The sequence below is a fragment of the Orbicella franksi genome, chromosome 4 (assembly GCF_964199315.1).
Source record: "Orbicella franksi chromosome 4, jaOrbFran1.1, whole genome shotgun sequence".
NCBI classification, from domain to species: Eukaryota; Metazoa; Cnidaria; class Anthozoa; order Scleractinia; family Merulinidae; genus Orbicella; species Orbicella franksi.
The window spans coordinates 33,685,608-33,707,209 of record NC_138148.1 but is presented as its reverse complement, the minus strand read 5'-3'; the positions used below and the strand labels follow the sequence as shown (position 1 = coordinate 33,707,209).

Sequence of the window (21,602 nt, the reverse complement as noted above, 5' to 3'; positions counted from 1 at the left end):
TCAGTGAGTCAGTCAGTTCATGAGTAATTCATTCATTCATTCATTCATTCATTCATTCATTCATTCAGTCAGTCAGTCAGTCAGTCAGTCGGTCAGGCAGGCAGGCAGTCAGTCAGTCAGTCAGTCAGTCAGTAAGTCAAACAGTCAGTCAGTCAAGGAGTCAGTCAGTAATTCCATCAGTCAACCAGGCAGGTAGAGTGCGACTGTGTGCACTTATACTATTAGAGAAAATCAAAAAACCTATCACCGTGTTCGGGGTAGAGATTGATTGTATGGCAAGAAAGCAGAAAATTTCTGAAAGTGCATTGAGTATTATTTACCCTATGGTACCAAAATGAAACAAATATCAAGGATGGAATCAAAACCTACTGAGCGTCCTCCTGAGTGAAAATTAAGGGTTTAATGCTGTAAATATGGCAAGGTAATTGACAAAAAGAAATCACTGTCACCATGTGCATAAATTATTTTATTCTATAGAGGCCAAACTGTAGTGTAATGGCCCTATTCTCCCAGAAAAAAAGGAATTCAGTCTAGTAAGTCAAACTGCCGTGTTATAACAGTAAACTTTCTCTTTTTACGATGTGCGAACTAACTAAATTCTGTTACGATAATACACATGCAATTGTCTGATTTCTTGAAAGAAAAGTCATCGAAGTGTTGCCCTGATCAAGAGCTATCCTCAATGTTAGTTCCTTGGTTGTTCAAGAGAGGTTCTCTTAAATCTTTAAGAGATCTGCGAGTGCTGCCAGAGACCCTTGCACATTTACAGGCTCGGTTTATGAGACAAACAATCAAACACACTGTGTGTGACAGAATCGCAAAGGCAGCGAGAAGAGACAGTAAGGCTGGAACGGTAGCCATGGCTGCCAACTCGAACCACTGCATACCATCGATGTACAATTTGTTTTCGTCTTCAGGAGTGATACCAGAGGAGAGAAGAGTTGCCTTGATCAGGTTGATCATAGCTAGGATGGACAACACAACCAAGGACGTGGATTCGACTTTGTTGGCTGTGGTGCTTCGGAAAGGACGCTTAACAATGTGATGGATGGCCATTAGTTCACATGTCACAGCTAAGAACAGACAGCGTAGCATAGCATTTGAGATGAAAGAGTGGAATGATAGAAGGATGAGCCGTCGGCCAATCAAGACGCTTTCCCAGTGCAGAGTGCCTTGGTCACCATCACTGGGCGGACGGAATGGCCCTTGTAAGACTTCCATCACTTCGTCTTCTTTTCCCTTTGGTCTCATGGCAGATTCTTCTCTCTTTCCTGTACAAAAGGACTTTATAAACCAATAGGCGAGGAACGGCAAAGGAAAGACACAGGCTGCCAGAAAGCCGCTTGCAGAAATGGAGGAATTATAGAGTTTTCGAGAACCGAAATACAGAACAGCGATGAAGGGAACGACAAATATCACGATGTACCAAAGAAGAAGGTACTGCCATGTTTGCCAGCAAAGCGTGTTTCCATCAATGAACAACCGGCTTTGAGAGCCAATAGATACACAGTGCATCAAACCAAGCGACGTTTCCGCTAGTCGATCGTAACTTAGTAACAGTATCTCCAGGACGACTGCCATGTAATGGTGCACCGATGGCGTTCCCCTTTTCAGCAGCAGGTTAACAACGACGTGGACGCAATAAACGACAACAACATTCGCCATTGTGACAAAAACTGGCATAGAAAGAAACAACTCCTTTGTTACTGCTGTCAGGCCTGCAAAAGGACAGCCAATTCCTCTGGAGATATCGTGAACTTGGAAGTTGTATGCAGAGACGACGATGTAAATATATGGAACTTTGTGGACCAGGTCTCCAATTGAGTTGTCTATGAGCAAATCAGCCACTTGATAGTAGTAGAAGACAATCTTTAGATAGCCAGTGTCCCTTTGTTCATCGATGTGGCGACTCTTTTCTCGTGATTGTACATTCCCCTTCTTCCTTATAAACCATAGGACTTTTCTTGCACACAAGAGACGCAGGAGGGGTGGTTTGGTCAACAGATATGCAGCCATCCCAACTGAGAAAACAAAGATAACCAGCCATAAAAAATTGTCACTGCATTGACTCGTTTGGCGGCAATTGGCAGAGAACAGTGATTCAGTGTACCCAGCAGCGCATTTACCACACAGAAAACCAGTTCTGTTTCCACGGCAACTGCTGAAGGCTTGTGATTGGGTGCTTGGGGATTGACAGTAGTCCTTGGGACATGGAATAAACCTCAGCAGTGCTGTATGACGTGTTTCCGGGACCTGGTATCCCCAGAAGTTCTCTTTGGCTGCTATGTTCATGTTGTTTTGAATGCACTTAGCTCCTAATGGACACGGCTGACACTGAAATGAATTCTCGACAGCGAAGCCGTGAGATCTCCCTGTTTGAAGGCTGTAATAACCAGGAGAACACAGTCTACAAGTGTACTTCACAACCGTGACGTTGAGCCTACAAAAGCGTTTTCTTTTCTCGGTGTAAACAAAATGCGCTGCATTTTCAAGCGACAACATGCTACCCTTGCCGCAGTGAATGGTCGTCTTATGGTCGATGTGGACGTAGCCTCCATTAGAGATTTCAAAAACAGTATTCGACCTTCTTTCAGCAATGGCAGAAACCATGGAAGTATTTCGCAAGATGACAGGTCCTTCACTTTCGGAATAAAAGAAAGCGACGTTTCCAAATTTCCTTCCTTCAAGAGTTTTACTCTTTCGTTTACTGGAAAAAGTGCAGTTGTTGAATTCCATTCTACCAGTTCCATAGGCGGAATAGACTTGCGCTGTTCTCCTGATCGCCAAATTATCGTGAAACGAGCAGTTCTGGAACGTGGTATTCCCGTTACTGACATACACTGCGCCCGCGATCAAGCCAGCGTTCTCCTCAAATAAAGTTTCTTGGAATATCACGTGAGTATCATACCACCACAGGGGGTGGGTGTCGGTATGGGCATCGTGTTGGACACAGCCTGGTTTCCAGGGCTTATCAGGTTTGGAGAGAACCGATATTGCTCCAGTTGCTATCTCGTAGATAGATTTGCTCTTACGGTTAAAATTCCAGGCTTCTCTGTAAAATGAGGTACAATCGCGAAATACCGACCGTCGTATCGTCAACGTTTTCTTGCCTTGAAAATAAAGCACAAAACTACTGGCTGGGCGCGAGTAAAAATAAACACTGTCCAATTCTATCGAAGCTCTTGATGTATTCAGCTTGTTCAAGGTTGGAATGAAAAACCGAATGGAATAGGCGTTGATGTCTCGTGTTTTGGGACGGCCTAGAAAGGTCGTGTTCACAATTTTTAGCCAAACTGAACGTGGGTCCCGAATAGTGGATGATATATCGTACACGTTGTGTTTGAAGGTGCAGTTATCGATGAGAATACTAACGGGAAAGGTTATGTTATCGTAGCCAGGCCATTTCCTGGATATATTCAATCCGTACCTACAGGAAACAGTTGTGACATTTACGAGTTTGATCCTGTATTTTGGACTAATGACCAGCGCACAATTTTGGATATCGAACATGGAGGTGTTGGCGACAACTGCGCTTCCTCTGTGTTTCCCCAATGCCTGTACCTCAACGAAAACACTGCGATTGGAATGACCACCGTCAATGAAACTGGACCGAGAAATCTTCACGTCTGCCTTGCCTCCTGTAGCTCCTACGAATACAGCTCCCGCCGTGTCTGGTCGACTGGTAAACCAGTTGAATTCTTCGAAGATAACGTGTCCGCTTTTAAGCATAAGACACACGCTACTACATGTTGAAGTTTTCTTGGCGTAACAATTCTTGACATTAACATTTCTGATAGACGCGTATAAAGTGTATACTATCGGTTTACTTGCAAGCTTGTTTTTTTTTCCAATCAGAATCGCGGACCCGTCTGTTGTAGCTTCGCATCCGGTGAAATTGACGTTGGTGAGGTCGAGTCTTAGGTTACCGCCCGGCGCGTACCACGCACTATTAAGGTAGATTGCTCCTCCACTGTTCGCTTTGTTTTTCTTAAACAAGGTCTTTATTACCACCAGAGACGCGTGCAGTTTGGACTCGATAAACACGCCCCCGCCTTTTCCATTCATTGCGTTATGCCCGACGAATGACGAATTCTCAATTAAGACTTTAGCTTCCTCGGCGTAAATTTTGATGCATCTTAAAGCCTGATTACTTGTGTTGTTAGCGCAGCGTAAGTCCACGAATTTCGCACTAGATTTCCTGGCACTGGAAATGTACATACTGTCTTTAAAGCGTTTTTTTTTCGTGTCCACGCTGTTGTTGGACAGCTTAACCCGATTGTATGTCTCCTTGGTTACCGATGTGGGCAAATCTAAAACAACGAAAGGAACCCGGTTTCCAATACAAGTAATCTCTTGGCAGGAAATCTGGACACGCATTAGCCTGGCGGGTTTTTTGACATCTGTTGCTATGGAGATAAGAGCCTTCGCTGACAGGTGCTCATCAACCCCATTTTCTAGAAATCTCGTTCGACTGATAGTCACTGTAAGGGACTTGTCACTGCTTGAATTCTTTAACAAAATCGTTACGCAGTTATGATTGTTTCTAAATAATGATAGGCCTTTGATATCAAGGTGAACACTTGGGATGTTCTCCGCGCGAACACTGACAGCTGTTTTCGTCTCTCGGTGAGTACAGTTTACAAGCTGAACCCAACTACAGTCCAGAAACCTGAGAGGAGTTCCTTTAAATACCATCCCCGACAATGTTACTGACACTCTTCTGTTGTTTTCCTTCGTATTAGTTTGAAAATGAAATCCTTCCGCGCACGAAACATACGGGGTCTCTTGAAAACTTTGCATCGTCACGCTCTTGTTAACAAAAATCCCCAGATTTTGATCCTGCGTCACATTCTCGCAGTCAAAGGGATCTCGCTCGGTTCCAGTCCCATTGAGATGTACACGTCCGCCCCAGTCTACTAAGCCCAAAGCCTGCGCTATCGACTTGCATGGTTCGTCGAGAGAGCCACAATCACTGGAGTCTTTTCCGTGGCGAGAAACATGCACGTCATACACATGTTTATGTTTGTGGTCTTGAGCACCTAAGTTTTGTGTTATATCAGTTTCGTTAAAGCAATCCACTTTACAATCTGTCGCTGCCTAATTATAAGCTGGTATTCAAGAGATAGCAGCGGGTCTGTCATGAAAATAGCGGCAGAAATAGCATAACTCTCTTCAGCTTATTTCATGCTCATTTTAACTTCAAACTTGTACTTCAAAGGGAGGATATTCGTCGTTTTCGTAAGATTTCAGTTTCGACTAGAAACACTATATGAGCGGTACCGTACAGTTTTCAACAAAGATGTTTTTGTTTATTTCCCGAAAACCTTGGCAGCTGTTGCCTTTTCGAAAATCATAGCTGGCTTTTTTTTCGGTACACAAAACGACAAAAGACAATATATCCCCCGTATCACGAAAGCTCGAGGCGACAATTGACTTAAGAAAACAGGAGGGTATTTACGGCCTTCCGAAAATTTACTTAAAGCGATCCGTTGAGTCCCCCTGAGAAACTTGAGATATAACTGCCAGCACTTCTACAGAGCTGCTGATGATAGTTCCATTTAAGTAAGTTATTCCCTAACATTTTATCTGTTCGATTTACTCATTTGAACAGGTAACTAACTGTGGCAAGCCACCCTTATTTCTTTCATTCGCGCGTTCGTCGAGAAAGTTAAACGTACACGTTTTCTTTTTGTCTTGCAACTAGCTCGCAAATGTAAAAAACGGAGAGTGTTTGCATCTTAGTTGTTTTTAAAACTTGAAAAACTTCCACTCACCGACTCTGGTGCTGAATTGGAGGAGAAGGAATACCAGAAGACGAGGTGACAAGACAAGCCAATACTCCGCCATCGAGAAACCAGCGATGTCAACTGAACATTGTCTGGCCCTGAACTTAGTGGAAACAATTTAGAACAATGCATTTTATGGACTTACTTCGGTTGGAAAACGAAACGACACTACGTGTTGCTGTAGATCACGTGCATATGAAAATGAAATATTATGCGACCCTAATTTTAAAACGGTATGAAACGAGAGAGCATGAAAACATTTCAGTTTTATTATTACTGCACGGGAGAAGTAAGTGTTCAAATACACTCTTTTGTTAAAAGAATATATTTTAAGACTATCGAGGCTGAAATAAACAACATTTTAAGAATATTTTACGAATAAACCCGAGGCTCATTTTATGCTGAAAATTTGTAAATACAATACAATCATGTTTTAAACTCAACCGTAAAAAATTCTTCCTTTCTCTAAACGGCAAAACTAGCCAAAAAACAACAAAAACAGCACTAGCCACATGTTCGATGGTAATAACATTTCTGCAAGAAGTGATGTGCGTTGTATCAGGCTTTCATGCCTGCATGCAGGTTGGCTCCAAAATTACTTTAACACCATTCAGACATCAAATACATTTGAAAATAGGAATGTCCTGCGCTATGATCTAAGAATATTCACAAGAATATTTTCAGCCTAAAATCGGCAGAAAAATAAGATTATTCAGCTACGGCCGGAAAAACAATATCCTTATATAAAAAAAGTCTAGTTCTCAGAGGTTTCACATACAAACGAGGCCACTAGGTCATTCTGCACGTGTCATAACTTTCTCTTGGTTCGACACTGGGCTAAATCAGTTTGAAGAGAACAAACATCACGACTTCTTTTTCTTTCATTCCGCCTCTCCCCCCATTAAAGTATTCTCTTCGGTTTTCGTCGAAACAATCGTGATTCAAGGTATTTTCACTGTCGGCGACTTAAGCTCCAATAAAACAAACAAACGCGCAGAAGTTCTTCCTAAAAATCTTTTTATTCAAAACTTTTTAACTCGCAATATATTGTATTTTACATTTTAAGACCCTCTCTGCAGGCGTCGATTTAATGCAATATCCAAACAGTTTATGCTCCTCTGGTGATATATTACTGGATAACGTGCATTTTCTTTTAGGAACACAATATTATTACTTGAAACGGACGTCTTTGATCGCTTGGTAACTGAACTTATATCAGTAAATAACTAAGTAATTACGCGACACTCGTAACGTAACGATGATGTCGTCTCCTCCACCGTAACGCGTTACTTGGGGGTCACGCAACGTTTGAGAGAACGTTATGTGACGGTCCAAATTTTCGGCTACTGCAGAGAGTGACACGAACGTACTAACATTCTATCCAAAGTGAACAAGAATTTCCTCGCCACGCTGAGCTGACTAGGGATATTTTAATCTCCATTCCTGTACTTTGTGGTCGGAGGAAAAATCGGTTAGCACGGACTTCGCGTAAGATTTCCCGTGGGGATACATGACTGTCAACAATTTCCCGGCCCGTCATCCACCCCATACGGGATCCGATCGTTTATCCTTAGGAACCAACGGCCCATGACATCATTCTTGTTACCAGACTCCTGTCAAAACACCTCCACACCAACCGGGAGAGAGCTGGGTGAGAATGAACACCGGGCACGGTCTGAAGGTTTGGGAACGACCTTGATAGTCCACATGAACTTTGATGAACCTGTTAACAAAAGAAAAGCAAAATGCAATTATCCTGTCAGAGCAAAATAATAACAACAGGGAGAAATAGTTCTTCATGAAGTTCGCAACCATCCTAGCAAGACTACGTAATTCAAATAGTAAAGGAATTTCTCGGAGAAAGATTTTTGAGTTTCAGTCTTAAAAGGATGGAGACAAATTATCTCCACAAATCCTTCACTAGCTTTAGGTCAGTAGCATCCACACTACGCCGGAGGAATTTGAAAACGCAGCTTTATTTCTTCGGTTAGGCCTACAGTCCACATTAATCCGTAAAGAAAACGGAGCTTTTCGAAAACACTCTAAAACCGGAAAAAAAAAATGTTGTTCTGGTTTACAGTGGACAACGCACTTAGCTACACCTAGGTAGATCACAGGCATGCTACTGAAAGTGGCAGAAAGAAATTTGTCAAATAAACATATTAGGCTTAAAAATCAACACTAGCGCAGGCAGACCAGTTGGCTATTTACAAGCATGGCCGAGGAGTTGAACTAGGGTCTACCGAGAAACAACTCCAGCTAAGTGGTCAGAGCGGGACTTGAACCCGCTACTGCCGGACTTCAAGTCCTGTGCCCTAACCACTCAGCCACGCGACCTCCTCCTCCCCCTGGAGGAATTTGAAAACGGCGGCTTTTCGTTGTCGTGTGGACGGAAAGCATTTTGAAAACAAAGCGTTTCGACAATGATGTAGTCGCGATAATCATGTGATTTCCCTTCTCGAATTTTCCTCAGACACAAACCCAAAACGACCGGTGATTGTTGCGTTTTTAAATTCTTACGGCGTAGTGTGGATGGAAAACATCTCATGCGTTTTCAGAGTGAAACCTCCGTTTTAAAATTTCACCGGCGTAGTGTGGACGTTTTTCTTTTCGTTCCGTTTCCGGTCCAACCTCGAATATGAATTGAAAAATTACTCGCTAAATTTTTACTGTCTTACAGGCCTGAAATGAAATAAACTGAATTAAAATGAAAGTCACGGTGATGTAGATAAACAACGACACATACCCGTCCAACACCTTGGGTAACGTTTCGTAGAAACTGCTTTCGCTTGGCAACTGTCGTCGGCATTTAAAGACTCTATCGAGTTCGTTTTCCTCTGCGAAGTTTTTCTCTGACCTCTCATAGCGGATATCTAACTGAAGATTTGTGTTGAAGTGGAATATTTCCATGACTTCTTCTTGCGACGGTAGCTTGTCGTTTTCCCAGTGAAATAACAGCGTATCGACCGGACATTCACCGCTGTTCTGTGAAGCACCAACTGCGAAGAAAAAAAAACGCCACGACAAAAAATTAGAATGCGTTCTGAGAAAAAGGCTTTTGACCGACCATTCTTTTGATTGATTGGTGCCTTCGCGGTTCTAAAGAATAACAGCATTGAGCGATACTGATGGAAATCAAAATGCACCGTAGTGGGCAACAAGAAATGATCTGCATCTGAATCATGTTGCTGGCGATATCAAACAACTTTTTTAAACTTGCAACATATAAACGGGACTTAAGCAAGTGGAACTACAAGACAACGAAAAACACATTTACAATAACGATTAAAACAAAGCTACGAAATATATTGTACCTATGATTAAAACGACATCAGAAAATGATGGTTTATACCAACGAAAAGTTCCGTCGGGCCGACCGTGAGGCCGTAGATATTCGTATGTTCTCTTTTAACATTAGAGTGAGTAACACTCTACCCGCGTTAAGTTTCTTCCAAGCAAATCCCTCTCCCCTCCCTTAGATACCAGAAGACTTCCCAGAATGAAAAGTATATCCCCTCCCTTGGTTAACAGAATGCTCCCCCTCCAACTTCCCTAAAAGTCGTCTTCCTTTTCCCGTAAAGTACTTTTTTGAAGGCTTGAAGCGATGTTCACTTACTGTACACAGACTAACCGCCAGCCGGGGGGACCGTGGTCATCTGCACGGTGCTCGGCTCCTGCGGTGACTTCCTAGTGTTCGCAATGGCGGACTTCTCTATTAAAGTAAAACTAACAAAGCAAAACGATTTAACGAGAAAACTTCTACAAAATGTCACTACAACTGTAAAGATATAGCTCTCTGCAGCGAAAATGAGTAATCGAACGGTAGAAACAACAATAATGATAAAAAAGAGGAGTTAAACTTGTAAGGTAAAGATCTCCCCACCAGCTTACACTCAAGCCTAATCCACCCCAACACCCCGCCGCCTCAAACCCAAATGAGATATCCTTCGTTACGTCCCGTTCCGGGTTAAACTGAGGTCCCGTCGGTATCGAAAATGTTGACCGAAAGCAATAGTCCAGACTACGGATTTCTAGATCAAAGTTATTCCCAAGATTAGCAAAGTGAAACAAAGAGATCATGTAACAAAACTAAACCACAAACCGTCAACTAACAACTAAACTTTTCTACATTAAACTATTTAGGGAAAGATGTTTACAAAAGATCGCTTTCTTGACGTTTGGGCGCGCGTTTAATGGTTTATCCGTGCCGCCATTTATCACTCAGGTACGCAAACCTTCTTGCAGCGCCTTTCTTCCACTCAAATAATTTTCCGCTTTGCGAGTACAAGCACAATTGTTTCCGTTTATTGCGAAATTTATCGTTTTGCAAAACAACGCTGCTAGCGCAACATCTCATTTTCTAACAACCACAAAACAATGACAAGCATAAGTTTGACAAAGTTTGAAAGCTGTGCGCTTCTTGGTTAATCTTTTTTCTTAAATAGAATAGGCGAGGACGATTTAATTACTCTCTAACCTTCTCGTGCAATTTAAACGCAGTTCTAGACAATTTGCATTGCCCGCTTGCTCGTGAGAAGTGAAAAAACTAGTGGGAAAAAAGCATCCCCCTAATTTACGAGGGCTTGTTTTCTCGCTTGCCTCTGTCGCGTCTTCTACGTGAAAAGGCTCGTGGGCTAACGCTGTTTTCGAAGTCAGAGTAATGATAACAATGAACACTCACTGTAGACAATTTCTCGTTCATTCACTTCGTCCTGAAGTTTCTGCAGCTGATAAAGCGCTTCGTACATGGCTTTATAATCCTGGACTTTGTTACGAACATCCGGGCCGACCGGATGGATAACACCGGATTTCCATCTCCTAGGGAGCTCTTCAAACAAATCTCCCTCGGATAAACCCTGCACCACTCCGTGGCCCCAACCAAAGAACCACGAACTCCCAAGCTCGTGAAGCATGCCAGTCAGTCTTTCGTCGTCTTCGTCGTTGAAGTCAAAGTAATAATTCAAATAATTTCGCCAAAAGTAACTTGTAGACAATAGCAGCTGTGAAAAAAGAGAAACCAAAATGAGAACTAACACAGCGTTAAAAGATGTTGGATTTCTCGTGCTCCTCTACGCAGTTAGAGCAAAATACAATCTATTTTTCCCTAGGTGATTTGACCACAATTTTAGACCCCACGCACATTAAAGGAGCTACCTCACGCTTTGCGTATCTTAAAAATTTAGCCAAATTTTTCAAGTTTGACGTTTTTAATCCGTGTTAATCTTCTCCATCCTTAATCATCCTTGTTCCTTTATGGTTTATTATTTAATATCTCTTTAATATTTTTCTATCTTAGTTTAAGTAGACTACTATTTTCAGGTTACCTTAAATTTAAAAGTAATTTTGTACGTGGCTAAAATGACTCAAAATGCCTTGACTGACCTCCTTTAATGTGTTTTCGTCAGTGTCTTTTTAGAACGTCACTATCCCCAGGGCTCCGTTTACAATTGCCTGCATGCTAGATCGCGTTTTACAAATGTATGCGTTTAACCCTTTGAATACCAACTACGCATATACACGTAATTAATGGTCGTGCTCTTTGTACCATTTCCAAATGTCTAAATTTTGGCTTATGCGCATGCCCGGAATTGAAGTTTTGCTCAATTTTGTACCTAATCCTCGAAAAATCTCTCCTTTTAGTAAAAAAAAGCTTTTTAAGCAAAACTTACGCTTATTTAACGTCATGGCAGCTAAAAAACCTGACTAAACGGTTAAAAACGGTATTTTTTGGCGAAAGTTTGGTATTCAAAGGGTTAAGTGTTTTCGACCGTTTCAGTATGAAAGAGGCATTGTGCTTCAATTCAACAACTGTACTGTCTTTATTCCAAAGACTACTGCGATACTCTATTTGTTAAAAAAATTTCGAAGTTTTGGTGCGGCGCTATTAACCTTGCATACGGCAGACGCGCCTGAAATTTGAATTAACCAATCGGGATTCTGGAGGTGGGAAAAACTCTACTGTCCTGACGTCAAATGCACGTTAATTGAAGTCAGGCATCTTTTCTAACGGGAGACGGCATTAACTATTTACGAAAAAGGAGTTTTTTTGACTCCAAAAGCCATATCAGATTGTAAAGAGCGAAAAACTAGATATGAAACATTTTGTGTCTATAACCTTTTAATTTGGCGCCAAAAATTGATCGCCCGCGCTCGGCAACTCGCTCCAGGTAGGTTAATAGTTGTGTCATTATGAACAAAATATGCTGTTCTTCGTCAAATTAAGCCCAGAATTCTTGAGTTGAGTATCAGAAGAAGGCGAATCAACTTGCAATTGTCTTTGTATTTTGTTCGCTGCGAAGGAAAAGGCTACTATCGTGTCGTTTCGGTAGGACAGCTCAGTTTTGAATGCCGCTCATACAGCGGGCGCAGCCACCGTATGCAAGGTCAAAGGGCTACACTCTTCCAAAACTCATCAAGAAACCAATATTGTTTTCAACAAACTATAGCATCGGCAACCAAAACTCAGTTTAAAATATCGATTTTTTCTCTCTATTGGTGTCGAGAACCTGTGGAGAAACGCAGGGGTCTTCGAATGAGCGCCGCGCTGTTGTTTCAGAAGTGCGGCGCTTATTCGAGTAAATACGGTATTCCATTTCGGGTAAGACATATTAGGCCTCCCACGTGCTCAGATCATGCAAAGATAAAACGTCGAAGAAAGCGCTTGTTGTCAAGTTGTGTTGAGGGAATACAATGTAAAAAAACGTAAATATAATCAATAGAGAAGTTTTACTACTTCGATGAGGTTCCAAACTGAACAATTTAGGCCAAAAACTGACGCATACGGCTAAATACAGGAATTGCTTGCACTAGCTAAAATGTGCTTCGAACAGCACTCCGGTTAGCCTGAGTAGCGTTTCGGTTAGCTTAAGTTAGCACTGATTGAGAATGGTTAGCTCTTTAGCTGCATATGTGAAGAATAGGACACCCATTTTCCTAAGTTTTCTGTCACTGACTAATCCCTAGAAATGACAAAAGTAGTCGGTGGCGTGCGGTGGTCTGCAGAACTGGTGGTTAGCAGGGCATAGTGCGAATTCGCTAAGCACTGAGACTTAAAATACCCACAGTATTGTCCTTTATAATGCTTGCCGGCCTTCCGTCAAGGGAATCTTGCTCACCTTCCATTTCTTGGAAACACACATGCACATCCTGATGTCTTGAGGCTCAAGATTAATCATAATCTGGTAGAAAACTTCAGGAGCTAATAAATCTAGCAAGCCATTTCCACTGTTTTGTTTGAAAAGCTCTAGAGTTCTCGGCGTCATCGGAGACTTCATTGCGATGTCAGGCGAAGAAGCAAGATGTAGTAACTGTTTGTGATGAGCTCTGAAAACAGAATAAAGAACAACATAACCGGATTATAACTTTATAATCCTACGTAAAGGAGAAAGAATTACACAATCCGATCTCAGCGAGACAAAAGTGATTAGAATCGCAAACCATACATGAGGAAAGCTAAATTAGAATATCGTTTACAGTGAATCTGTGCGATTCAACTTTATAGCATTGTGATAGCAAGTAAACGAACTATTAAAACCGAGCTGCGAAACGCCACGCACTGAATAATTCGCGGTAGAATTGTACACCTTTGTACAAGAGTGCAGGCATCCTGGAGAGTTAGTCCTTTCAAATATGTAAATACTAACAGAGACTATTGTTTCGTTTACGGTTCTTTACATTAGAACGATCGCGAACTAATATTCCCGTTCTTCGCGTGATGCAGTAAAATATAAGCGCACGGAAAGCAACGCCAGGAAAACAAACATTGTACATTATCGATTTAAACACCAGCTGCGAACTGCATAATATACACGCGATTTCGCAAGCGCAAAAAAATAAGTAACAAGAACTTCTAAACCTCTTTACCGATGTAATAATGTTAATCAATTTATTTAGTGTTTCGAAACTGAAAACTAGACACCACAATGACCACTAGGTCACTTTTCCATCTGTTCCCAGTCTGCGACTGCAAACTATGTACATGTAGTGGTTATATTTTTGAATCATATTTTCTCCTTTGAAAAAGTTTTTCCTCTCTGGTAAAATTATCGAAACATGCAATTGAATGCAAGTGCCAAGTTCACAATAGCGAAAACACTTGCATTTGAATAATAATCAAAGGATTTGTAATACACAGGTAAATGTGTTGTTGCAAGCAATTTCGTCTGTCTGAAGAACGAAAAAATCCGCAATGTGGGAATGTTGCAATCACCAATTTACGAACAGAAAAAGAGAGCTATTTTATTGCAAAATTACCGAAACGTGTGATTGAATAAAGAACGAGTTCACAATATTAGCGAAAACACTGGCATTTAACTAATCCCAGAAGACAGTCGGAATAAATAAATACGAACAATTTCTTCGCAATTTCGCTGGTACGAAGCAAAAACCCAGCGATCGCAGACTCTCTTTACAAATTGATTTATTATCTCACAAACCAGTCGGAAACTGATGTCGCAATCTTCTGTTTGCAAATAGAAGATATGCAAGCATTAAAGCATTGTATTCCATCGAAGGAAGGACAGAATACCTGGATACCTACAAACATTACATGTATTTGAAATCTCTATAAAATCAAAACGAACTCGACAATGTTTACAGCGATCGGGCCGCAAAAAATAACAAAAAGTGTTCAAAATGTATTTCCATCAAGCAATTTCAAGCAACAACAGCTCGCTACATTTTTCAAAATCAATAGAAATTTCCCAGGACCGATGCAGATATTTCCGGTTCACGCAAGCTTCGAATGGAATATAGATAGAAGTAGCTAAGCTGAGTCCAGAAAAATTTGATTAAGTTCCACCTCTCGATTAGCACTACAGTATGTGCGTTCTTCTCTACATATACATGTATGTGGACAAAAATAACAGCGTTATTAGTAAAGGGCAACTGACTAACCTGTTTTCAACTGCCACAACCTGATCGGACTGACAGAACCCATTCAGTTTTTTCAGTAGAATTCCAGTTTGAAGTGTTGGTGTAATATTGCGAATATGCACGTGACGGAAGTCAGTCATGCTTCCAAATATGGCGGAGAACAATAGAATCACCAATACCAGCACGTGCTAAAACCCTGGCTTGCCAAACATTATCTCTGGGCACCCCGGAGGTGAGTTTTTGGTATTCTCCCTTGCCAATGGAGGAATGGAAACGAATGACTTAGCAGTTTACTACGCATGTCAACCCGAGCGGCCATTTTGAAAAGTAAATCTTCTAAGTTATCGTACTTTCTTTGAAACGATTTAGGGACAGATTTTCAACCATGAGCTCTATTGGAACTGGGGTAAGCTTATAGATAGGTGTATGAAACTTCTGAACTTTAAAATTATGTTGTGGGCATCTCTTAGAGTAGCAAATTGTGCTGAGAATCTTGCACGTGGAATGTTGACAGTATAGTGCGAAAACTTTCCTGATTTGTAAATTTTGTACTGAGAGACAGTTCGACTTAAATTTGCAACAAATAATAGCATATTATAAGGTGGCAATAAACGTTCTATACTTCTTGAGACTAGGTGTTTTTTTAATCATACCTATTAAGAAAAACTAACAAGGTTTGATAATTGCATTTTTTTTATTATAACTCCAGTATGACTTGTCAGCCTCACAGTTCTCCCCTGATGGAAGAGTTTTTCAAGTGGAGTATGCCGTCAAGGCGGTAGAGAATAGTGGGTAAGTTGTGAGATTAATGAGTCAGCAAATTATGTGCACATCAAGTCACCTTTGTTATTAATTGATTTCCTTGCTGTGTCATAGGACAATTGTCGGCATTCGAGGAAAGGATGGTGTAGTGTTTGGTGTTGAGAAACTTGTTCTCTCTAAACTGTATGAATATGGAGCAAACAAAAGAATCATACATATAGATAATCACATTGGTATGGTGAGTATTTATTCCAGTGTTTGGGTGAAGCTGAAATTTTGCTAAATTAGGGAGGTGCAGTGACCTCATGGTTAGTGCGCTTGACTCCGGATTGAGTGGTCCAGGCTCAAGCCCTGGGGCCAGAGACATTGTGTTGTGTTCTGGGGCAAGATACTTCACTTGCACAGTGCTTCTTTCCCCCCCTTTCCCCCCAGGTGTATGAATGGGTACCAGGGAATTTAATGCTGGGGGGGTAACCCTGTGATGGACTAGCATCCCATCCAGGGGGAGTAGAAAGACTTCAGTTTAGTCGCTTCATGTCACAGAAACTGGAGATAAATGCTGGCCTGATGGCCACTTGGCTCATATGCAGATGTAAGTACCAAGACTGTAATGATTTGTCCATGGAGACTGAGCGCCAGATATTCGGTGACATAACCAAAACCCAAATGAATATGAGTGGTACGGAAAAAAACAAGAGAGAAAATTCAAGAAAAGGGTAGAAGAATTAAATAATAATAATAATAATAATAAAAAAAGGAAATCGGAAAATTTTGTTTTTGCTGATTTCCTTTGCCACTATATATTTGCCAGGAAACTGGTTACTTGGATTATAGCCCACTTTGATGTTGTTTCTTGTTGTTTCCATTCTAGGCTGTAGCAGGGTTGATAGCTGATGCAAGACAGGTAATTTGGCTTTGATGGTAATCACACGAAATAGGGATATATACATAACAAATCATACTTGAAGATTCTCTTAAAATTGCACAAGCCTTTTAGGTTAGTGCAATTTAAAAAAAAATTCAAGTATTATAAGTAATGTACATCCTTGATTGCTGGAACTTTCATTAATTGATTGACTTATTATATGACTGAGAAAACAACAAACAAGCATGTGTTAATTTGCACTACAGTGCAAATCATGACGAGACGCAAGTGGGTCTGGACTGGAAGTACCCAATTTCTGAATTAATTAAGGTACCGTTTACTAGGCGATTAAATTTCTGTCAGCAGAGACATAACTCTCTTTGACAGCTGCAGCTGGGAATTTTAATGCCTGTTGCTTCACAGGCGTTGATTCTCTGACAGAGTTAAATTCAAATATGAAAGGAATGTGGGGATAACTACCCCACATTCCTTTGAGGTACTTCTAGGTAGACCCCACTGCGTCTCGTCATGTTACTGATGTACATCACAGCCAATTAAAATGATGTAATTTTCTCAGTCATAAAAAATGAGTTATTTATGGTATAGTAATGTGAGTTTTTACACTGTATCATTGCATCTTTCCTTTCCTGTGCAATGTTGTGGCTCATTTCTCCTTTCCTTATTCTTATATTATTTTTATTTTCAAGATTGTAAGTGTCGCCAGAGATGAAGCTGCAAATTACAGATCAACTTACGGATCTCCTATCCCCCTGAAAGTAAGATCCTTTTGAACGTTTTGTTAACAGAAAAAAGGCCACCATCAAAGTGCACCAATAATATTGTCAGATGTCAGTAACACAGTCTGTTTGTTTTCTCCTGTTAGTACCTAATCGACAGAGTGTCAGGCTACATTCACGCTCATACCTTGTACAGTGCTGTCAGACCATTCGGTTGCAGGTAGGTAACTGCACAACTGATTTTTGTTGTATTAACATTCAGATTGGTGGCTGAAGAACACAGTTCTAAAGCCTTGATTGCGGTAGTTGTGTTGTATTCATGGGCAAGATTTATTTCTGTCATATTTCAGCATCTCCACAACCAGAATATTATACATGTGTGAACTAATGGCCCGTGAACACTGTACATTGCTCTCCTTTCTTTCCCTCTGTTCCAATGTAATGTTACATGTTTCTCTCTCCTACTTTGCCTTTGTCCATACCCTCTCCATCCGTGCATGTGTATCATGGCCACTGTCTCTACAAGTACTGTACCTCCAGCTTTCCTGTCATCCCTTCATGTATCTCCCACCCTAGCCCCTCTCTCCCTCCTGCCTTCTACCTGCCGTCCTCCACTTTCCCACCCTCCCTTGCACCCTCCCTTCCTTCACCCTCTGCCCCCCTCCCTTCACCCTCTGCCCTCCCTTCCTTTACCCTCCGTCCCTCCCTCTCTCCATCTCTCTCCCCCTCCCTCCTTTCCTCCCTCCTCACTTCCTCCCTCCCTTCATGTAGCTTATTCCTATCCTCCTTTTTTTCCTTACCTCTCTATGTATTGCTACTTCTTCCCTAGCTACCCCAAGAGAATGAGGGAGTCTTTCAACCTTGATTGTCATTTGCTTTTGTCTATTCACTTTGCATACTGAATATTGATATGATTGTTTTGTCCTGTGTGTGTTATTTTGTAGTGTTCTACTGAGTTCACATGGCCCTGATGGACCTGAGCTTTTCATGATAGACCCTTCAGGAGTTTCATGGGTAAAAAAATATATCTTCTGGATAGTCGCAAATAATGTAGTGCCAACAGGTATAAAACTCTTAACATTTGACTGCTAAATAATACAATGTGATTTGTTTTAGGGATATCATGGCTGTGCAATAGGAAAGGCAAAACAAGCGGCTAAAACAGAAATAGAAAAATTAAAGGTGAGGTATCAAATCACTCAAGAGAGAGTTTACAGTTGAAGGGTTGGATCTTGTTCATGTTAGACCTGGCAAACAACCTTGTGGCATTGCCATTTCAGGTTCACACTTAAAAAGTTTTTTTCCCTTAGAGTATTTTAAATTGAGAGCATAATTATTAACAATTAGACCCGTAGCCCGCAAGGGCTACGGGTCAATAGCCCATTTGGCTTCGCCTCATGGGCTATTGACCCGTGGCCCTTGAGGGCGAAGGGTCTAATTGTTTTAGTATCACCCAACTAGTCGGTCAGAAAAGGCAATAATAAAGTTAGCAAACACAAGTTGAAGAAATATTTATTTGGGAATAAAACGAAAGAAAGCGTCACGTTCGATTGTGCCAATTTCGCTATTCGAGGACTATTACTAATAGTCCTCTAGTAACGTAGCCAATCAAAATGTAGGATTTGCATTAGTCCACTAGTTGGGTGATACTAATTTGCATTATTTCCTTATAATTATTGTACTTTATACAAGTTGCCATGATTCATATTTTCTCATTTCAAAGTTATTGAGTATTGCAGCTGGGTGGGATTTGTGTCATATGTGAACTTGGTTGTACAATTTTGTCCACTAAGAGTCTTGCATACAGTGGAACCTCGATTTAACAAAGGGCCAGGGGACTGGAAAAATATGTTTGCTATAACAAGATTTCATTGTATTGAGGTTCTTTTCCATATATTTCACTATTACTGGGACTTCATTAAGTGAATTGTCAAGTCGATGTTCCACTGTACCTCAGTGACCTATGAACATCCTGCTGGTATCTGTAAGGTCCTGGGTTTGATTCTTACTGGGGACTTAAAATGGTTTTGACTGATTAATATTTTAATGTGCATGTAAACCCAAATTAATTTGCTGTTGTTTGAATTGGACAGATGAAAGACATGACATGTGAAGAACTTGTAAAAGAAGTTGCTAAAATGTAAGTTGCAAATTTTTTTGTCTTTGTTTAAATTATAGTTGTCTGTGTGTGTGTTGCTATCAGATTTGTTTTATATTTTAACTTTTCCTCAAATTTTTCACAGTTTGATTTGTTTTTGTACCTTCATTACTGCAGAAAATCAAAACTGTGTAAAGTTACATATATTTTAATTTATGAGGAAGTCCAGCTACTAAATCCTTGTCATCTGAAGTGTGGAGTACTTAAAATTAATTATTATTATTGATAAATTTTGTAGGGACAATTTGATTTGGCAATCAAATTGTCCTTTTAATCAACATGCTACTGAAAGACAACTTTAAATGTTTAATAAATTTTATACTGACATTGTGTCTGAATTTACTGCTTTCTTTCCTACACAGAATTTATGTTGTACATGATGAGGTCAAAGACAAAAACTTTGAACTGGAATTAAGCTGGATAGGAGAAGGTATCGTGATCGCTGTTTATTTAGCTCATTCTCACTGCATTTAGTGAACAAGTACCACCAACCAGCTGATGTCTACAATTCAGCTCTCTGAGACTACACTGAGTATGTAGTTTAACTTTTGATATTAAGGTTACTGAGTCCCTGAACAAGCCTTGAGAGCGTGAAAACTTCTAGATTACTATTGAATCCTTTCAGTGCTATTTGATGGGAGAAACTTTACATGTGCATCAACAGGGATTTGCCAATAATGACATTTGATGCTCCAACTGACCCCTGTAGACTGTCTCTGGTAAATTGCATTAACTTTGTAATGCTGGATTTTCGAGTCCAACCCAAGGAAATCACGCGTTAATCTTTGTAAGGAGAGTGCATTACCTTGTAAATGTGAGGGGTCTAAGCTTTCCGTTGGGTTATAAGCTTATTGTGTAACTTATCAAATGAATGTTTTTTTTTCTCTTCAGTTACCAACGGTAAACATCAATGGGTACCAAAGGAAATAGCCGAGGCAGCTGAAAAATATGCTAAGGTTAGTTGGGGGAAGCAGGGTGAACTTGGTTATTCCTGTCATGGTGACTCCCCGAAATTAGTGATGAAATTTCATGGTTGTTGAAAATAACGACCCACCGATAGCAGCGACCTAAAACGTAATTTGACTTGTTTTGAGAACCTACCTGGAACCTTTTCAGCAAAGTGATGTTCAAAGGGGAGAAAAACCTCTCAGTCAGGTTAATATATATATATATATATATATATATATATATATATATATATATATACATATATATATATATATACATATATATATATATACATATACATATATATATATATATACATATACATATACATATATATATATACATAAACATATATATATACATATACATATATATATATATATATACATATACATATACATATATATATATATACATAAACATATATATATATATATACATATACATATATATATATATATATATATATATATATATATATATATATATATATATATATATTTAATTTAGGCCCCCACTTTGTGCAGAAGTCTGAATCTGCCCTTGGCCCTTTGAAATAGCATTAAAAACAAAAGCATTCACTTTTCCGTGAATTAAACCCTTTTAAATGGGATGTTTGATTTCCCACATTGCTAGATTTTACATCTGTAGTGCTTTTAGTGTATGCCCTGTGCTAATTATGTGTCTGTTTTGTGCAGGAATCACTTGAAGAGGAATCTAGTTCAGAAGACGAGGATTAAGATCAGCGTTCACCGAGTTTTACTGTACGAGCCTTACAAACAGGCAGCGTTTGAAACAAAGACTGAGATTAAGACCTGTAGAGACCATCATCGCCTTGTCTAGCTTCATTTCATCAATGTGATGTTTGTGTAACATATTTTGTAGTATTTTCAAGCCTAGAAATAAACATTACGATGGGAAATGTTTAATGGCACTATGGTTTTAAGGTATTTTTACACTCTATTCTATCCACTTTAGTCTAGAACGTGCATGCTTGGTTTGCGACTGGAAAGAGAGCGACTGTTTTTTACAGGCTATATTTTGTGTGGATGTCGAGTTTCGTCTGGCTTGGAGTTGAATTCAGCTTTGCACGGTGGTTTACTTTCACTTGGAATTTGCGTTTTGTGGAGATTAAGTTTCGTATTGATGTTGAACTCGCCTAAGATTTGAGTTGTGAACGTTGATTTTTGTCTTTTTATACCGAGTTTGTGTTTACATTGAGTTTCATAAGAACCTCGTCAGTCTTGGATAGCAGTATATTTTGTCTGTTTACACAGCATGAAAACATAACTTTACTACTGTTGTAAGCTGGCGTAGCGCTGTCGTAAATTTCTTATTAAGCAGCTTTACGTTTTTTAAAGATGAGCTTTACACTAGCTACAATCGTTTAAAGCGAACTTTCTTCTACCTTTCTCGGCGGATAATTCTCGACACCATGCCGCATCTCATAGTAATAATTCAGTGTTGAAGGA

At 40.2% G+C, this 21,602-nt stretch overlaps 3 protein-coding genes across 3 annotated transcripts; 1 reads left to right on the top strand and 2 right to left on the bottom strand.

The window, feature by feature from the left end:
* Window positions 1-5: 5 nt before the first annotated feature.
* On the bottom strand, window positions 6-6,203 carry LOC145484164 (uncharacterized). The gene is made up of 2 exons (XM_081462791.1): window positions 5,775-6,203; window positions 6-5,039 (listed from the first exon to the last, which is right to left on the bottom strand). Exons 1-2 carry the CDS (start codon window positions 5,845-5,847, stop codon window positions 667-669), a joined length of 4,446 nt encoding a protein of 1,481 aa, XP_081318917.1. The 5' UTR covers window positions 5,848-6,203; the 3' UTR covers window positions 6-666.
* A 290-nt stretch (window positions 6,204-6,493) lies between these two features.
* LOC145484160 (uncharacterized) lies at window positions 6,494-14,887 on the bottom strand. Its single transcript, XM_081462788.1, has 5 exons — window positions 14,682-14,887; window positions 12,902-13,109; window positions 10,468-10,786; window positions 8,533-8,785; window positions 6,494-7,509 (listed from the first exon to the last, which is right to left on the bottom strand). Exons 1-5 carry the CDS (start codon window positions 14,798-14,800, stop codon window positions 7,389-7,391), a joined length of 1,020 nt encoding a protein of 339 aa, XP_081318914.1. The 5' UTR covers window positions 14,801-14,887; the 3' UTR covers window positions 6,494-7,388.
* Window positions 14,888-14,962: 75 nt separating this feature from the next.
* Window positions 14,963-21,057, top strand: LOC145484161 (proteasome subunit alpha type-3-like). The gene is made up of 12 exons (XM_081462789.1): window positions 14,963-15,066; window positions 15,370-15,452; window positions 15,537-15,660; window positions 16,294-16,326; window positions 16,995-17,063; window positions 17,171-17,244; window positions 17,969-18,038; window positions 18,141-18,206; window positions 19,118-19,164; window positions 19,545-19,612; window positions 20,074-20,138; window positions 20,829-21,057. The coding sequence occupies exons 1-12, from the start codon at window positions 15,046-15,048 to the stop codon at window positions 20,868-20,870; spliced, it is 762 nt and encodes a 253-aa protein (XP_081318915.1). The 5' UTR covers window positions 14,963-15,045; the 3' UTR covers window positions 20,871-21,057.
* The last annotated feature ends 545 nt before the right edge of the window (window positions 21,058-21,602 follow it).